Raw genomic sequence first — 20,360 nt, forward strand, 5'->3', positions numbered from 1 at the left:
GTGTGTTTCCACTGTAGTTAATGTTTTCTTTTATAAATAGTAGAATCAATAAATGGACCCTTATTCCTTCAAGTTCTAAAAAGTGTAGTATTAGGATTGGTTTGACTATACGGTATGATTATCCTACAGCCAGTGGTGTATTCTTGCCTAGGGTTGCAGGTCGGAGGTGCTGGAAGCCTGGGCTGTTTCACTAGTGTAAATTACCCTATTGGGTTCAGGCTCCCCAATTCACTATGGCTGTTAATGGGCCAGTTGGGGGGTTCAGTCATCTGATGACATCATATACAAGTTACACATACTGGAATTAAAGGTGAGAATGGCTCTGCTTGTCATGGAGTACAGCCTCAGGTAGTGTTGCTAGTCGTTTTAATGAGGAGGACCTTATATGCTATAGAAGCCTAGAACATGTCAAGATAAAATACAAGCAGAATTTAATTTTCAGAAAGTCCGGAGGTCATACAGAAAGTCTAGAACACCTCTGCTCAAAAAAAAAAAGAATGTGAATAAGTTTGGTCGAACCAGCTCGGGATAAGTGTATTGTATTTAAATGTCAATAGTAATTACGTCTGTCTTTTCTCGTTCTGTTCAGGTGTGGTCCCTTTCATCCAGCAGAGTTGGTCAGTGCCTACATACCATTCAGACAGATGACAGAGTTTGGTCAATTGCCATAAACCCCCTCTTAAGGTAAGAGGAATATGTGACGGAGGCCAAATTGCTCAGCGTTGGAGATGTTAAAGAATGCTTTTTAAAACCAGAAGCAGTTGGTATTGCTTTCAACTCTGTGCTCAAACATGCCTAAATCGTAGCGTGATAGATGCGGACAAATAAAAGCACAACTTCAAGTTCTTAGTCTCGTTGCGGTGACCTATAACGCCGTGGTCAGGCTACTAAAAACTTATGCGTAACATCCTTAAAACACCGAGACACCTCTGTCTTGTTTTCTTTTGGATTTACAGAATGCAGTTATCTTCCAAAATCAATTATAAATCACATTTATATTTCCACAGGCATCCAGAATCAATAATTTGTCCTATAACTATGGTTTGCAAATATGTATTTGCCGTTCTAGGTCTAAATATGTTGATTTAGGCCAATGCCTAAGCTAGCAATTATTTTTTTCTTTGTTTGACAGGGCAAGGTTAGCTGACAGCTGTGATTCAGACGTTAGACATTGGATCCTCGTAGTCCCTGAAATCCTATGTTACATGTCTCATCCTGATCAAAGGGGGCATAATCTATTATTTAACTGCATGGAGCTCTATTAACATTTACGTAGAATTTATTTCTCCCGCAGGCTAATGAAATTGATGAGTTTGTGGCGGAAGGAACAAAAAAACCCAAAACATTTTGCTTAGACCTTACTCACCATCCTTCTCTGAAACCTTTTGATTCTTATTCCCTGCACACCAACTCTGTAGCAATGAAGTAATATATTTTGTGGACGGGGAACCTTCTTTGAAAGCTCAGGTTTAGCAGACAGAGGAATCATGCAATGACTGGTACAAGCTATAATACTATAGAATTCCCTTTGATCATTGGTGTGCCCCATTGTAAATGCGATGCTGTCAAAACAAACTTGCAAATGATGGCTTCTTTCATGACCAATATGGAGTGTTGTAAAAAAAAATAAAAAAAATTCTAAAATAAGTCTTTCATTTTTTTAAACATTTTAAGAAGTAAGACCAATATTTCTGGAGAAATAATACTTGTCCGACCCCCACCTTACACTTAAAACCAATTTTGACAATTACTCTTCCAGTTCAAAACATGCCGTGCGATCCCTTAAATCACATTTCTGTTGGGTTTAAATCCATGAGAAGAATTGTAAGAAAATTAGGGTTCTTTTTGATGTTACAAATTGTTACCGAATTAGGCGGAAGGTAGCGTGTTTGGAACTGTAACCTGCCGTGTAGAAAAGGTATAAAGTATGTATTCTGTTGGATCTGTTGAGCGGTACGTATCGAGACATCGTTCCTTGGACGTCTCTGTTAAAGCTCATGTCGGTGATAAGACATTTTTTCTTTCTCTATCACCGTATCCTCAGACCTCTGTTTTCAACAGGTGGGAGTCCGGAGCTTTAACTGTTGCTGAAAAGCTGGGCATGCTTAAGTGATGACCTTTTGAGCTCGTCTCTTGTCAGGACAGTGTCTGCTTTCCCTCGGCTCCATTTTTAAAGCCGGCACACAGCAGACTCGCACACTCTGACTGTCACAATATTTACTCAGAGTGTTTTCTTTTTGCCCTGAATGATAGACATGATCTGAGCGAGCAGCTAGCCCATAAAGGCCGGGTTTGAGTCAGTCACCCATTTTACGTGAGACCATCAGAGACCTCCCATCACCCCCAATTACCTATCCAGCCTCTGCCCCATGCATTGCATTTTTTTTTTTTTGGAATTACAGACGATTATCCACGTCATTAATTCTTCAATTTGATGGCTGATATAGCAGCTCCCCTCAACACACTAGTGACCTCGGATAATGGAAACTGCTTTTTAACATATTAATGATGAGAGAAGTTAATTAAAATTCCTGGGAGTAAAGGTGTCAGCTAACCTATAAACCTGTCACTTCACAACAAATCACAGTCTTATAGAACAAGAAAGCAAATGGGGGGAGAGACCTGTATGCCGAGGAGGGTAGAGGCAGATCAGAAGAAGATACGCTTCCTAAAACAATATTCTCGTCTCCTTTGGCATGGATGAAAGGCTTTGGAAACCTTGCAGTCCCTTCTTATGTACAAGATGCTGATGGCGGACGCTTCAGTATTCTAATGCAGACGTAACGTTCTTGACGAAACCCATATGTGTTCCGTTTGGCTCAAGAAGCTTCACGGATAATGTTGTTTCTTCATGCTCCGTATTGGTAATAGAGCAGAACATATGTTGCTCTTTAGAAATATGCCTGCAAGGGCAATAATTTACGTATTGATTAAGTAAACTTCTTAACGGTCCTTGGCTTAAACATTTTGCTGATGTAGAACGTATTTTAGTTCAACGAAGGGCATCGTGCAGCTAATCCCATCTGTCTTCTTTCATACGGGAAGCAAATTGAGATGTTTCATGTAAGATTATAACATTCCAACAATACAAACATTTGGTATAAATTTGTCAAAGCAGCAGCAACATTTATTCAGCACGGAAAACATACATATAATTCTCAGCGCATCGTTTGCGTAGTTAAGAAGGCTGAAAAATGCCACGATCCATAGCATCAGATCTCGGGAAGATTCCAAGACAAGGGTGGTTCAATAACGCAATCTGGATGTATGGGTTGCGAACAATGTCGCTTGTCTAGATTGCTGGATACAGCAGAACATACGATATTGTCATCCCAGGGACTAGGTCTCAAAAGTTTTTTCTTTGTAACTATTAACACCGATCATTGCTGCTTTAAAAAAACAACTTAGTATTAAAAAAAAAAAAAAAAAGGTAGAGAATACAGTAGAGGTGTAAACGAGACTGCATTTAAAGGGTAGTGTTACACTTTGTTGGTTGGGATCACTTTCTCATTGTTTTATAATAATTGATCATCCAAAGGTTGTAAGCATCATGCTGATGTCATAGCACGTCTTGTCTACAACATATCGGGGCCCATGCAACTCCAGCCCAGTCCCGTATTGGGACTGTTGGTAACTCTACATCCTATTGCAGTTCATCACGAGGCCGTGTCTGGTCACGAGCAAACGATTCCTTATGGTATGCTGGGTATCAGACAAGGTGGATTCAAGCGGACCATTTCAACAAAATACCCTTTTTATTTTTCTCCTGCCTTTCCGCCCAGCACGGTCTGTGCTATCTTCCTTGTTCGAGATGAGTAGGTTTTTCGTACCTTTAAACAAACGTTGATGAATTGTGTGTGTTTACTTTGGCTGCGCTGTGCATTATGCCTCTGTTATTCCAGCTTTGATCAGTGCCCTGCCAACAGATAATTTAGCAATTGCATCCCGGGGTGGAAGTGTGTAGTTAATGTGAAAATGTCTTTCTATCTATCTTTTCCTTTCCACAGGGGCGATGAAGCAGAGCAAAGAAAAAGTCCAAGAGGGGCCATAAATTGTTCCGCAAATATATATGCCTTTTAATAAACATCAGGCTACTTTACTTTACATTTATTTATATAGCAGCAGCAGATTCCGTAGCGCTGTCACCATCAGTGGAATAATTTAAAATCGTACACAATAACAAACAGTTACAAAAGGAGAAGAAAGCCAGTTAGTATAATATAATATCCAGTTAGTTGATCTGCAGACCCTGCGGCAAATGCAAAATACATCGGTATTTGGAATAAATATTGTAATTTTTCTAGTGCATCCAAGAAAATGTACCCAATAAGGGTTTATACCAGAAGGTATGTTTTTTTTTATTTTTATTTTTTTTGTATATTTCACGTATCTGCTTATAGAAAACACAGATTTGACCCCGTAGCTACATTCTAACGTCCGGGATGTATACACACGATACGCGCTTTAAGGGTTCGGTCTGCCTTCTTGCCTTGCGCGGGTTACTTTGTAAGACGCATTGCAGAGTGCAATTAATACAGCGTTATCTGCCGAGGAACAAGTGGGTGCGGAAACGGAGTGCTGCTTTATGTTAGCCCTGGGAGCTGATTTATTTGGGTAGCACAAGCTTTTAGGTGTAATGTGAATAGAAACAGGATAAGAGCCTGGTGGGAGAATCCATCACAGAAGTCTCTTCCATACCATCAGGTGCTAATTGTTTAGAGCAACGTAACCCTTTCAGAGCTGCGGTGCCTGTTACAACCTTCCAGCACATGGGTTAATGGGTTAATATAATCTGTTGGAAGCCATTGTAAAGATCTTATCATTGAACATGGGGATGCAAGAAGAAAACCAGTTTATTAGAAAAAAAAAAAAAGCGTCAGATCACTATTCTGTTATGTCTTTATTTTGGTTTTGTCTTTATTTGGGTTTTGAATGCTGAAAAGTGCTTAATCTATGGGGTAAAATTGGCCGTAGTGGATGAACGTTCTGCTGTGGTTAATGGCATCCAAGGTGTAATATATGGGGCGTTTAATAAGTACAAATGGACGTTTGATTGCGTTGTCTTCTAATGGAAGGAGGATCCATCGGAGATGAAATTTTGGGGAATGTTCGTCAGAGGTGATGTTATGGGGTGTTAACATGTTGACGATACCCAGACCTGCTTTTTAAAGCTTACTGGTGCTTTCCATGCTAAATTATTCTCTTAAATCAAATGCATCCTAGATCACGTATTTGTTTTTTTTTTTTTTTTATGTTGTAGAGAAATTTGGAAGGTGCCGTATCTGTAACTTTTCAATGAGCAATCAATTTTTACTTTTATTATACATATTTTTTTTTTAAATGATTTGAACAATTTATCCAAAAAAACAAATTGAGATTCCAGTTGTTTTATTTATATATATATATATATATATATATATATATATATATATATATATATGTATATATGTATAATTTCTTCCACCAAAGAGAGATATTTGAAATATTTAAACATTTAAATTTTGCATTTTAATGTTTTATTGTCCAAAGGTTATTTATGACCTATAAAAATTATAATTTATATATAATGTGGCGTTCTTTGTCCATTGTACTTGAAAGAGTTTGTCACAGAAAGGTCCCAGAAAGCAGAAGGAATTATTTGTTTGATATTTGCCTGTTCTATGACATAATAATAATGATAATAATATCTATTATTGACCAGTCATGATGCTGACGCTCAGTTTTAGGTTACTTGGCGTATGTTCATCTGTATAGGATTGTAAGGTTTTTGTTTTCCCCTCCATGCACACTTATTTATAGAACAAAACAAAAAAACTTGCCGAAGTTTGTCTAACTTCCTACCATGCGCTTGGCAGGTATCGAGATTGCTTATTTTCTTGTCCCATTAGTGAGAAAACGGTTAAGCCGAACTCAAAGTAACTGCATCTTTACTGTAAATCAGGGGAGATGAGAAGTTCCTATTCCCAGGCTGAGCGCCCTTGTGTATTTGGGAACAAATACCTATTAATGTGTTCTGTGAAGAATAGTGCATCTTTGATTAGGTGTAGGTCAAAAGAATTTACACATTGCGACCTCGGCTAAGTTGGCGTGATTGGCAGGCTGTCGTTTGGGAGAGTGCGGCCTCTCTCTTTCATCTCACTTAGTGCTGCACAAGGACAATAGAAAACAGCTTTCGCTTGTTTTTAATTTGAAAAGGTCTGGTATCTCTACTAGGTACCTGTAACACGGGGGTCTTGATTAGGGTCTCATAAAGGGCTCTGTCAGTATGTCCAAAGGCCAGGAATACAAAAGCTATCAGTGGGTGGGGGTCTCGGCTGACCACTGAAGAAGGGAGGGGAGGGTCTGGGAGGCAGTGGAGGGAGAAGCAATGCCCCCCCTCCCACCCCCGATGAGAGCCTTAAAGAGAGAACCATTTTTGTCTAAAACCCATCAAGCACATCTGCAGAATTGTCCCAGTTGCTGCCTCCCAGTTTCAAAAGAAAATGATCGTTTGATAAAACGTCCTGATTCACCACTTTCTCACAAGAGCGAGAGGCTCACCTTTGACCTTCGTATGATTTCACATCAGCCCGTCTTTTCTTTTACTCTTCAAATTGCTGTAGAGACTTTGAAATGCATCTCTTGCTCTCCGTATTCTCTCTCTCTCTCCCCATCTCATTTTCTATTTATGCATTTTACTTATTTTTAATTTTTTTTTTATTTTTTTTTTTTTTACTCCAGTTTTGTTTTTGAGGCAAACAAATTATTAAAAGAAAAAAAAAATGCAGCTCCGAGTCCTCTTATTCCCACAATTCAGACGCCAGGCAGCATTGGAGAAACAGGTGGCTTTTAACAGCCGTGTAGTTGCTATAATTGTTTGGATCAGTCATGATCCGTGCTTTACATACAATACATATAGATTTTCATTTAAGGAAAATATAAATCTGATATGTCGCTTGGGGCTTTCTCATAGGGTCACCATGATTGTACATAGGAACATCTGGAGTACCTGCGGCACGCATCTTACGAAAAATTGAATAATAATAATAATAAAAAAAAAAAATTGGCATCGCCCATCTAAATAGACCGGGTCAGCTCCAGGAACCAGCACTAGACTGCATTGTAAAGGGACACTTTCTGGTTTCTTCTATTTATACAAACATAAGGGGTGTCCCCTTAACAGTTGTGTACTTGCTTCCATAAGCTAATATTTGTATTGACTGGGCAGGCGGAGATCCTATCAAACAGTGTTTTTTTTTAACAAAGTTGGTTTCACGCTCCCAAATATTCAGCAGATTATATGTTTCTTAATATAATGTACTTTGATTGTTCTTTACCCAAATCCACCCCATCTTCAGGGGTTTCATGCCACTAGGAATATAGAACATTAACAATACTATAAAAAATATTCAAGCACTACATTCTTCTACATTCACTTAATTTGTCAATTACAATTTTATTGTAGTTAGCTTTCCTTTTTTTAGTGTCAACATTTATATAAAATTTTCTGCTCTAAAACATGCATGTTTATTTTTTCCCCGATTACTACAACAATGACATCTTGAAGACAGGACTTTTTTTATTTTTATTATTCGCTGTCTTGAAATAACCCTTTTTTTGGGGGGGGGGGGAATGTAAAATATTTCACTGTAAAAAGATGTTCCTATTGCTTCTGAGTACGTAAGTAGATTAATTCCATGTGTGTGGTAGCTGCATGCATGTGTTTCAAGAGTGTCTGGAATCCAAAACTAAATAGAATCATACTTGGGAGGATCCATCATCATAAATCTTTGGGAACACTTTTTTTTTACATGAATGCATATAACGCGCAGAAATAAGATTACCTGTTCCAAATAGTTATTAATGTTGCTTTAATGTAAGGGAGTCGATATTACCTACTACTGGGTTCATGTAATCCCCCCCCCCCCCACACACACACACACAAGTTATTCTAGAATCTAGTTTTAGCCTAGCAAAAAAACTGGAAAAATACAGTACAATTGTATTAATTTTTTTAAATGTATTTTTTACTACATGAATTGTGATTGAAATGTTAAAAATTAATAAATCAGAATCTGAGGTATTTAATTTATTTCAAGAGGATTGAACGCATCACCATTACAGTACCAAAGATTCTTTTAACCAAACTAACCAATGTTGATTCTGTTTGACATTTCTTGTAATGCAAGCAGATCACCAACATTTTTTTTCCAGGCAAAAATATAAACGTAAAAAAAAATGGGGAGGAACAATAATAAAGGTAATTGTTAATGATTTGTTTATTTATGCAAGATGCACCTAAAGAGTATGTATAGTTTATAACCCCCGATTTAAACAAATAATTTCAAATTAAGGAATCCCGCCTTTAAGACCAATTTACTTGTATTTAATTTTGTAAATGTTTTATATTTCTCATAAAAAAAGGGCAAAGGGAACGCATCGTTGATCTGTCGCAGTAGACTCTTCGATTTAGAGTTACTACTTTGGGAGAATTAGCAGAACAATTACGAAACGGGGCACACGGCTGGATCATTTGGGATTTGTTTGCCCATTTGACCTATATTTGTTAGGCCACAAAAAAGATTTTTCTTTCTGTTTTCTTTTTTGATTAAGGACAGGGTTAGGAAGGTTGGAAGGGCATGTAGCTTTCTCATAGGGGTGTCGTGTCAAGACACAACATATTGGACACAAAGATCATAACCTCTAGATGATAATGTGACGAGGAGAGATAAAAGCTTTGAAACTAATTAGATACATCTATAGGGGGTGCTCAACTGTCTCAAATTAGCATTTCTTACTAATTAGAGCACAAATGCTTTTTGAAATTTCTTTATAATGAGGCACTGTTGCGTTTGGTTGAGTTCACGTTGCATAGGATGTAATAATAAGCAAATTTATATAAATTTAACTATTACACACTATTTTAATCAGGTGCCTTTTTAAGACATGATTTTTACTGGTTTTTATTTTTTTTATTATATAAACTGAAGCTATGAATGATTACTTGATGCATTTAAAAATTAGCTAATGTTTTATTAGGCACTTTTTGTTTCTGCATGCAAATGTAAATCAGATTTATCCACGAGCACCCAAAAAAGAGGCAGAATTGCAAGTTTAATGTTCTAAAAGCAACTTTCTAAAAAAAAAAAAAAAAAAAAAACCAAACACAAGAAAAACCTTCTACTGCAATATAGTAATCTGTTGCAGAAATGCTGTCTCCAAATAAAAATTCTTAAAATTAACTCACTTCACTATTGTGGCATATGATACAAAAACAACTTGTCAACACTATGATGATGATCATCTATATCAATTTCTGAATGGACTAATATACAAGAATTGGTGAAAATTTACTTACAAGAAAATTAAAATAATAATAATTGTAAATATACTAAACGCACAGGATTCACTTTTTTTTATTTACCCTATCACATCAAGAGAAATTAATCGGAGAAAATTGAAATATTTTTAGAGCCGTAGTTAGTGGATTGCTAGACTTTTTAAGACCTTGAAGTGTAAAGGATGTGAAATTAATTTGGTTTCTATTGGTCACCACTTTAAATAGTTACCTTGAATGTGAGTTTGCGAAGTCAAGCTATTCAGGTATGAGGAATTGTTTCCTCCTCCTTCACAAACCTTAATGTGCTTTATGATAGCGATATAGACCTAACATAGGTCAGGCTGGAAGGAATATTAAGGTGTTCATAAATGTTACATGAAATGTAACTTTTAAAGGCCATTCTTTGTACTGGTCATGAACCGAAGCAAGCGTTCCTTACCGCAGGAACAGCGAGAGAACACTGCTCCTTCCACGTCCGTCCCAGCAGGTTTGGGTAGCCACAGAAATTAGGTGGATTTCAGTAGGTATATCTTTTTTTTCTAAGAAAAACAATGGAAAATAATAAATCACTTTGGCTTTTTGACGTTTACTAGCTCTTCAAGGAAAATCCACTTGAGTGAACAGTAATTTTTCAATAATGCATTGTCATGAAAGTTGGCTTAAAACAGTTGTATCAATAAAATTGTCTGGATCTTACAATAGCATTTTTTTCTATGATCCTAGCACTGATCGCGAGATAGTTTTTAACATTTTGACGTTAAAAACTTGAATCTCACAGCTGTGTAAATAAAACATCCTGGTAGCAATATTTTTTTTTATTTTAATTTTTTTTTTACCATTTGTGGTTGGGAAAAGTTGGTGACCTCGGGGGAAAAAAAGCCTTGTCCTTCTGTTCTGATGTAGATCTTTTAGGAGTTTACAGTAAGATTTAAATGCTGCCACGGTTGGTAGAACCAGGTTACTAATGAAGAAGAAACTTATTTCCTTTCAATAAAGTGGTCTATCCCAGTGACTGATGAACCTAGAGATTTATTAGGGTGGTAAAAAACAGCTGCTTGCCACCATCAAATAAAAAAAGTGGGATGTTTGATGATCAGAGGAAGCAATTAGTAGCATATTAAAACCTAGCAGAGCGGCTGGGTTTTTACTCGCCCAAGTTAAAGAGTGGTCTTGTTCCTAGGTGGACTCTAAAACTCATGTTGATCAAATGGTGACCATAGAGACTGGATGTCATGCAATAATTTTAAATATTACTCGCCCACCAAGTCACCATGTATCTAAAGTTCACATTTCTTTGTATGCAATGCCATTGCACGTATAAGTGTTTCCGAGCAATCTTGCCCAAGAAGTTGTTTTAACAGTTTTTTGTTCTCAGTTTTCATCACTGGAGAACGAGGAGGTCATTAATTATCACAAGTCTTGAAGGTAGACACTGATATATCTTTGCTCATGTGAGGAAACACTTGAGGACCCATTTCCGAGAAACTCTTCTACATAGAAGAACAGTGTAGAGGAAAAAAAGATTTAAGGGGAAAATCTCAAATTTTGTATTTATTTTCTTTTAATTCTTTTTGCAAACTGCAGCAAGCGAAACAGGTTAATATGAGGCTAAAGGAAACTGACTTAGGGGGAGGTTGCCCCAAATGTCCACCATGCTTTTTATCTGATATTAGGCGCTCAGAATGTTTGCTGGATATTAGTGTATCACAATGTTCTAAAGCCCTCAAATTCAAATGGAAACTTACATTTTTGGGACATATGTAATTCTAGGGGCTAGCCCAGTCAGCCACATCTCGGTGCAGCCTGGCAGTTTTCCCTCTAACCAGCTTTCATCTCAATTTTTGTAGGTAATTCTATATCGGCGTAGGTTACGTTACATCACATGACCCTGGACAGTTAAAACGTAAGTGTGTAGCCTGCACTCTTGCTTGGCTGATCCAGGTAGAGTTTGCATTTGCTGCCCCCATCACCTCAGACTCTGCTTGGTGTCTGATGCACAGACCCTGTATGACTTTCTCCCAAACAAGGCAGATTTTCATAGAAACATTTTGTTATGTTAGTCTGTTCCGTAAAAACGCACAGTAGCATACATTTGGTTTAACACCATGTCCCCACAGAAGGCCATTTGACTACTGAAAACGAATGCGGAAGAAGACCTAGCAAGGACTTGCTAACGGCTCACCTAGCAGGTCTGCCTCGGTAGAGTTTGATAGCAGGGGGTAGTAAACAAATATCACGTGGTAATTGCCAAAAGGGGTTATTATCCTGGTCAGTTTACGTGACAAGTTTAGCAAAGCGTGCCACGGCAGTATACTACCCCCATCTAAACGTCGTCAATCCTACAAAGAAAACATAAAACATGCAATATGTAAGAGCATACGGCAAAGATACGTTACATATTAGGCACTGGAGGTGCAAATATTTAAATGCAAAGTGATTTCAAAACATATAAACTGTTTTATTAGTAATATTTTTTTAATTTCCCGTGTAATACATTATTATTTATTGTTTTATATAGCACCATCAAATTCCGTAGCGCTGTACAATGGGTAGACGGGACATAACAAGTAGTATGTAACCATCAGTATCCATAGGAAACGTGGCAGATTCATTTGAATAAATAACAGCAAAATTACGTAAGCAACTATATGAATAATTAAATATTCCGCAGTATTGCCTTTTACAATGTTTGAACGGGTTTGAATACAGAGGGTAGTAAGACGACCACGTATTTGGAGCTAAAAAAAAATGATGGGTAAATCCTCGGCATCCCTCGCCAAATGCAAAACACAAACTGAACACTTACCCCCAGCCGCTACCACCTGAAGATTAGATGAAGGCCGCTGCTTTTTAATGCTTTTTTTTTTAAATGGTTTGTGAACTAGCTTTTTAATATATTCATTAATATAGATTGTACGAGCTGCTTAAAAGTATGCAAGCGGACTAGATGCTAAAAATAATGCTTGGCACGCTGTTTAATGGAAATACATAGCCAAGAATGCTATATTTGTATCTTTTTCTAAACAAATGTCTTGTCTTTATCTCGTAACAGATTTTGTAACACATGTTTAAGTCTGGGCGTTGTGATTTGTTTTTAGCCATGAAAATTGATATGGTATTTCACATAGTAAGATCTAAAAATACATTAGATAAAATTAATACAATTTTCGCTCTGACGTCATGGAAGAAACCGGTCTGTAAAGATGACTTGACGCCTGAAACGATCATATAAGTACGTTAAGCTTAAAATTATTTGTAACATTTATATAGCTACTGCAAAAATCAAGAAGGAAGAGAGAGGTTAGATTTAAGGAAAAACTGTTGACTTTTAACATAACTGAAATAATTTATTAAAACTATATATTTTTTTCTTATTGTGAACGTTTTGGATATATTTAAGTTGCGTAATATTATGCTCCAGTGAAGCTGAGATCTGTGGCAAAGGGTATCAAAACATGGCGTATCTAATAAATGTCCTGTCCTTCTCACCTCATCCTTATAAAGGCTGCATCGACCAACCAACAACACTCAGTGACTTAACCATAGGGGAACGACGAGGAAAATACGTAGAACACGTAGTTCAGAAGGCCCTATATGAAAAGATTTAGGAATCCAAAATTCTTAAAATAGGATTGGTCTGAGGGAGAGAGAGTGTGTGTGCGTTGTATATTTTTATACAGATAACAAGCCCACATACAGGAACATCAGGTGAGGAGGGTCCTGCTCAAATGAGCTTACAATCTATGTGTTACCATGACTGTATGCATATGTATTAAAGGCTATGTGTGTTACGTGTTAGACGGAGTATGTGTTACCATGAATGTGTATATGTAAGTATGTGTTTTAGCATGAGTGTGTGTATGTGATTAAATCTGCTAGTGTGTATGTTAATTGCCCCGGGGGGGGGGGCAAGGCTTTACCTGCCTCTCAAGAAATAATAAATTGATTGACTTTAAGATCCCATAGCACACTTATTGAGAATATCATTGTGCTAGTGACATTCTGGGCACACATGTAGCTATTCCCATCGTCAGACTCGTTAAAAATAAACAACCAGATATAAGATGATCAACCAGCCACAAGGAGGCTATCATGTTTTAAAAGGTAAGTATTATGTTGTAAGCACACAACTGTGCAGGGGCAGAACTAGACATCTTCCTTTGTAAGCATGTGCAGGGGGACAGACCCTATTAAAACAGTGATGGAATATAATGAGGCTATGCGTTGGCATTGGGCCATAGAATAGCTCCTGTAGGCCACATCTGGATCATGGACCTCCAGTTGGACAGATCTGATCAAATTATTGAAATAATCTTTTTCTTATTTTTGGGAAGGTTGTGTAGCCCTAGAGTATTCCCCTCTGTCAGCCTGCGCTTTATCCTTCTGTTTGCAGATGTTTCTGTGGCCGTATAAAATGTAAGTTTTATTTTTGAAAGAAGCTTATGTCCCAGAGGGTGATTGTTATTGGTAACGATTTACATAAGCAAAGCCAGAGTTTTGCGAAATCAGCCAACCATTCAGTGTACGCATCGGAAAGAGTTTTATTACATGTGTTTTATCCAGTCTGACCCCGGCTAGGGCATGTTAACACTTACTACCTGTGATAGAAAATAAAAACGTATATATCTTCTGAAGTCAATGGATTATTCCCGCAGAGGTTTTCTTTACCTGCTGAAGTTGCCCTGACTGTTAACAGCACAGACCTGTATGCACAATAATCGGTATTATAACCATCATTAATACCCTTTTTCCCCAAATAGGGGATGGTAATGTTAATAGGGGATGGTAATGGCATCACTTGTATTACTTCTGAATGCCTAAACCATATCAAGAGTCTTTAGTCTACATTGAGGTCTTGAAAGTTTATGTAATGTTACATCTTTTCTATGTTGGCCCAACAACCTCACCTAAAGACTCCACTTCCTTTTGGGCTAATACGGCTATGCCCATTTTTCTTAATCTTGAAATAGTTCATGCCCAGCCATGTCCAGTTTACAAGCATTAAGCTAGTGGATGCGCAGTTATAGAAAAGTGGAGGTCACTGGGGTCGAGTGCGTATGGAGTGAGAATTTTAAGAATAAACTTCTCTTTGTGTGCTGGCTGTAAGTAGAGGAGGAAGAGTGCCCCAAGGTATGGCGAGATGAGCGAGGTCTACAGTGGTGAAAGGTGAGAAGATGAGGCACCCTTGAGTTGAGTGTAGGGGAGGTCATGAGGTGCACTGAAAGATCAAAGGTCTAACGAGAGATCAAAATAGATCGTGGGGAAGTAAGGCAGCCATGCACTTTATAGAAGAGCCGGCCCTTATAGGCCATTTACTACTGAGTCTGAAACCAGTGGAGGGTTTATAGAACACAGCTGTCTCCAGTTGAGAACTGAATGCATAACCTTTCTTTCCATGGTATTTTGGATAGATCTTAGCATGTTTTACTAGTAAAGGGGAAAACAAAGTAAAACCCAGAAGCATGTAACCCGTCTAATATGGTGGTTAAAGAAGGTCAAAATGAAATGAAAGGATTTATGATATATGTTTATAGAATGGAGAGAGAGATCAGTAACAAAACTGATCTATATTGGCAGGAGGCGATAATAGGTGCTTAAAAAGAAAAAAAAAGAATGATACCATTTGTTAGGACAGAAATTTGGTGCTCAGTGATCTATATTTTACCAGGGTCTGTTAAGCTTAAGTGTGGCTGACATATAGGTGATAGCCAGGATCAAAAATGTTCTCCAGGGTGTCCAGCAGACGGCTGAGAGGTTAAGAGGTTGAGGAGGAGTTGATAAATGGGGCAGTTTGGAGAAGTGCTTGCAGCAACCTGTCTTGGTTATCCGCCTAAGGATACCAGAGCGGAGAACGTGCGGCAGATGGTTTGCTAAGGATAGTTTATTAGTGGCTTAGAATTTAGCTGATCTGTGGCTGTAGTCCTGTTCAAGTGAAATAGTCTCAATCATGTGGTAGGTATAGGGAATTGTGTGTGTTTATATGTATGTGTATACTGTGTATGAATGTGTGTAATATATATATATATATATATATATATAACACTTTTTAGGAACTGTTTTAGTGCTTGGAAATTTAAAATGTAGAGACTCATCAAAGAGATGTTCCAACATATCAATGGATTTGGAGAAGGGGTGGTAATCATGCAGATCCTTAGAACAGAAAGTAAAGATGGTTGGACTTATATACATATATAGTGAAACTCTAACACGTATATATTGGTTTTTAAGCCTTAAACAACACTACAAAGGTTTATTTCATTTGCTGAGCTGCAAAAATGTAACATCTGGGAAAAGTGATTTAAGTTCAGCATTGATTTCTAGTGAAATTATGAAACTGACGATATAAGATATGGGATGTTTATTAATACATCATCCCCTACCGGTACTAGAGCTCGGTTTACTGCTACCTATGTGTATTGGTGAATGTATTTTACGGGCACGTTAGAGAAAGCAGATTGGATTGGAATGTAAATAAAAATAATAAAAAAAGACAGATCTTCTTAAGATAAGGACAGCAGACCCATCCAACTGGATTGGCTTTAACTAGTTCCAAGTATGATGATTCTCAGGTCCTCATTTCAAATTCATGTTAGATGTTATATTAAGTTTAAATGTTACATTAACCCACCAACCTTACTGGACAACGTCCCTTAGCACCTGTGGGGTCAAAGGCAGATACTTTTGACGGGTGCTCCATATTTAGGATTTCACCTCAAACTTGGTTGCAGACAGTGTCCTAGGCGAAGCTTATGAGCCACCGTTGACGTCAGTGGAGGCTCAATGCGAGGAAAATCGAAGCGGCTCCGCAAATAATGTATTCGCAGATGAGCCAAGTTAGTGCCGAGTATACTCAATGTATCTGTGATTTATACATAAACTTTATCATCTAAACCCTATAGACATCTTTTGAATTAAAGGGTTAATGATACGCTCTGGTTCCTGGCTTTTACTCATGTAGCTCTGAAAGCATCTGTGATCTTCAACAGTATTAATGACTTTGGAATGAAAAGAATCGGTCAAATCTGTTTCTTCTGTGTGAGTAGCATTAAATAAATGGCATATTATATTTCACACAGAAAAATTCACAAAAAAAAAGGTATTTTCTTTGTATTGAAAAGGAATGGAGCATATAATACTGTGATAGGCAGATGTATAGTTTTGCATTTTTTTTCCTCTTTAATTAAAGTTTTATAGGCATCCTTTGTAGTTTGGGAAACCTTATCCAAACAGGGCAAAAAAACCCTTACTTTTGCGAGAGGACTCGTCTGTATTATGTGGCCGAACGTTAAGAAAGCGATGTCCTCATCAAGAGGTTTTGTCAGCGCTGTCACTCGGACGAAAGAGATTGCCCGTCGGTTATTAAGGAGACGCTCACCTGGTGTGTATAATGACATGTTGTTCAGCACACACTTTGTTCAGTCCTCCCTTACTTTCATCTCATCCTAACCTTTTGACAAACTCACTAACTCATTTGTTTTTTCATGCTGAGCAATGGTCCACTTCACCAAGTGCTTACAAGTTTCAATCCTTCTTACAAGGTTTTTTTGGTATTCACGACTTGCTTATGAAAGAACCTCCATTAACTGCATTGTCTCAAAATTACCACTTTCCATCAAATCTTCTTCTATTTTTCTTCTTTTCACCTGCTGGGGAAACATTTTGTGTTTGGTATTGTGTTTAGAAAAACAAAGCCCACCCGTAGGTAGAAACCCCCTCATGCAAATCTACAGGTTCAAGCTTAGAATAAAGAGGATAATTACGTACGTCTCCAGGTGAAAGCCGTGCTAAACTCCTATAAACTAATTAGACGGGGTTTTGAATAGATGGCAGTGTGGGTAATGTAGCATGTAAACAGAATTTGCGCTCCGAAAATAGGCACACAATGTAGCCAGCAACTATAGGCATGTTAAATAAGGTGAAATTAAAGAAAAAGTTAAATTTCAATTAAAATATTGTTCACTACCAGCTAATGGATTGTTCTCTTTTAAAGAGTTATAGAACAAGGGATTTTGTTCCTCCTCTCTTATTTGCAATTTTGGGAGATTCTAGATTATGAAGCTGCTTTTAATTTTGTTTTACAAATCTTTAATCTTTTTTCAAATCCTTACCGACAGTTCATGTCCCAGCGATTAGGAGGTTCTGTTCAAATCGGGGTCTTTATCAGAGCTGCAATCATTGAAGGTCACATATAGAGCACAGTTTTTGAATATCCCAACTTGAACACCTCATCTCAAAGTATTTAATTACTTGTTTTTAATCAAAGATGCACAGAATTTCGGGCTTGTTTGCCGCCCTCAATGACTGTAGTTGTGCAGCCCAACTCTACCTCTTCATCCAACTCTGGTAAATTACAGATCAGTGCCATTTATTTTCCTGTTGCCCTTATTTAAATTTTTCAAATAGATCTATTATTGCAGAAGATTATACCGAAAAGGAAAAAATAGCTTTTAGATCTTAGCAGTGGGTGTTGTGCTTAGTTTCATTTGGTGTTAATTTCTGATTCACAATGAGATTATCCACTGTATTTAAGATAACAAAGATATATAAAAATCTAAAAAGTCACTGGAGACATAGTTTTGAAGACATTGTAATGCATATGATGCTGAGTGGTCCCATTCAAAATTTCAGGTGGTCCCCCTTCTACAGAATCCCTCCTCGTGCATTGGCCTCTTTACCTGCTTCAAGCCAAGATTCTGGGGGAAGCCCAACACATCTTCTGCTGCCTACGTCCATTAGGTGCCCCTCCAGTACGGCTTTGCGAGGGTCCCAGGGAGTCTAGCGAGTCCCCACGTGTGCATTTGCAGCTTTAGTCCCTAGTGTCCATTCTCCCTCTACATCTGATACATCTACAGTGTGTTGTATGGCTCAAGGCATTAAAACTATAGCACGCCAACTATATTCCCAAACAATACGACTAGTGGGCCTGAAACCTATCACTAATATAAAGAGTCTCCTCCTAGTTACAGCCTCGTAATTAACAGCGTTAAATTATCCCCTTATGAATAGAAACCCCACCTTACAGTCCCTGAGCGTATAATCCGCCCATAGTCTGCGTAGTGTTCAGAAGATTGGAGAGTGCCAGCATCTCGCTGTCTGTGTGACTATCACACATCGACTGCCTTATTATGGTAAAAAGACATTCGAGGCTTTAGGCAAAGCTTCTTTCTCGTGTATGCTTACTGCAAAAAAAAGTTTTCCAAAAGCTGACGCAGCGTGCTACTAATATTGACTTTTTTAAAATTTGAAATGTCCTTTTTTTGTACTTTTAAATACTCTGGTAACAGTTACTGTGCTACCTCTCTTAGCATACGCATCCTCGGCTCAGTTGAAGCTGTCCATCCGCGGATCCCCTTACATCTTAAGACGTCTTTAGATTTCATATAACTGCATTGCAGATATAATAGAATATAGACGTCTTGTATATCTCAATTGCCAGCGGCGCTCCTCACCTCTTTCCAGCACTCGGCACTTTGGAAGGCCTTCAGATTCCAGCTTCGGAACACACTAAGTATAGAAAATGAGCGGTGATCTCATTGATTTCTCTTATGCATTACCAACTGTCACATCTTATAAATGGATATCACTGACACGAGCTGGATCTTAAGATTTCCGAGCCAGTGAGATAAGGCAGCGTCCAGTCATCGCAGCCTGTGGACCGGCATTCCGCATTCACTAGATAGCTAATCTCACGGTATCTTTTCAGGAAAACCCTATTATATGCGCGCTATTATATTAAACCGCTTCCTGTTGGGGAAATTGAGAATAATTGTCATAAATGCCCAGTATGCACTCCGGGTTATGTCCTGTTTACCACTTGTCTTGATTATATATATTATATTTAAATGTATCTCAACTTTTAAGGTTGCATAAGTACTTTAGGAATACGTCGATGAGAAATTGTATAAATAGTAGGATTCTCTAAGATCTTCTTGCGTACTATGCTCTAATACGGGCTGTTTTACCTACTCCGCTGGATATAACACTTTTATAACTAAATGCAGGATTAGAAACTTCTTTTCCTAGTTCATTTGAACATCCAAACCCTTTCCGGAGATAGGTCTTTACTCGTGCAAAACATTGCCTTATTCATATTTGGGGGCAGCATTGTCATGTGACACAGACACCTATAGATCATTGCCATATAAGCAAAGATCTGGAATATTGTGGGTTGTTTTGTGTGGTCAGATCGTCGGAGGAAATGACAGATCTGCTAAAGTTATATTTGTATAACATACTAGAGAGTGCAATTAATGCACACTCGGAGCCAACCGGGCTATTTGCCCCTATATGGAGCAGCTGTTGGAAAAATGATGACGTGCAGTTATGATGATAGTTATGAAAGTTCAGACTTGGATTTTTTTCTCATTAAGATGACACAATTCCACGTGCTTTACTTTACTCTTGTGCCGAGTATTTCCCAGGATGCTCCTCTCCACCTCTTCCTGATTGGCTACTTTTTTTTTATTATTATTGGTGCAGCAAGGTAAGGTATGGGTTGTGTCATAAAACCCCCCCAGCCCAATAATGTTAGCGGCTAAAAAGTTCAGATGTTTATTTTTTGTACATAAATTACAGATTAATATTTTTTCTAATAATTTATGACTAGTCCATTATAAAGATTATATTTTGTTTATAAATATTGGTGGATAATAAGAATCTACCCAGCCATTTGACTCTGTTTTGCCTTTTATTTTTTATGTTGTTGTTTATGATTGCTTTATTATTTTATTTAATTTTTATGTGAGATGTGACCGTTTTTACCCGTTTGTCTGAAGTGTTCACCTCTCTGGTAAGGACTCAGGGGCGGCCGTGTATGTGGTTGGACTGTTGGAATCTTGGCATTGTACGCATGCTACGCTGTATCTTGTTAGTAATGTCTGATTGGGTCAACAAAACCGTAGCACTTGCTTTTGGAATGTACCACATTCTAATGACTTGACATAACGGATTGTAGGGTAAAGGAAAAAAAATGGAGGAATCCAGGTGCTGACAAGGGCCATGACCTTTGCTGCTATAATATCACTGATTCACAGGCTAGTTG

At 37.8% G+C, this 20,360-nt stretch overlaps 1 protein-coding gene across 1 annotated transcript in view; it reads left to right on the forward strand.

Annotated features, from left to right (window-relative positions):
* Positions 1 to 20,360, forward strand: part of LOC149288614 (F-box/WD repeat-containing protein 4-like) — a 70,438-nt gene that overhangs the window by 19,126 nt on the left and 30,952 nt on the right. Inside the window, exon 5 of the mRNA XM_089491580.1 lies at positions 590 to 684. Within this exon, the coding sequence (XP_089347706.1) occupies positions 590 to 684 (95 nt within the window). The remainder of the gene's footprint in view (positions 1 to 589; positions 685 to 20,360) is intronic.

This window comes from Sceloporus occidentalis, unplaced genomic scaffold, assembly GCF_023333645.1.
Source record: "Sceloporus occidentalis isolate IW3139 unplaced genomic scaffold, rSceOcc1.0.p SCAF_50, whole genome shotgun sequence".
Lineage (NCBI taxonomy): Eukaryota > Metazoa > Chordata > Lepidosauria > Squamata > Phrynosomatidae > Sceloporus > Sceloporus occidentalis.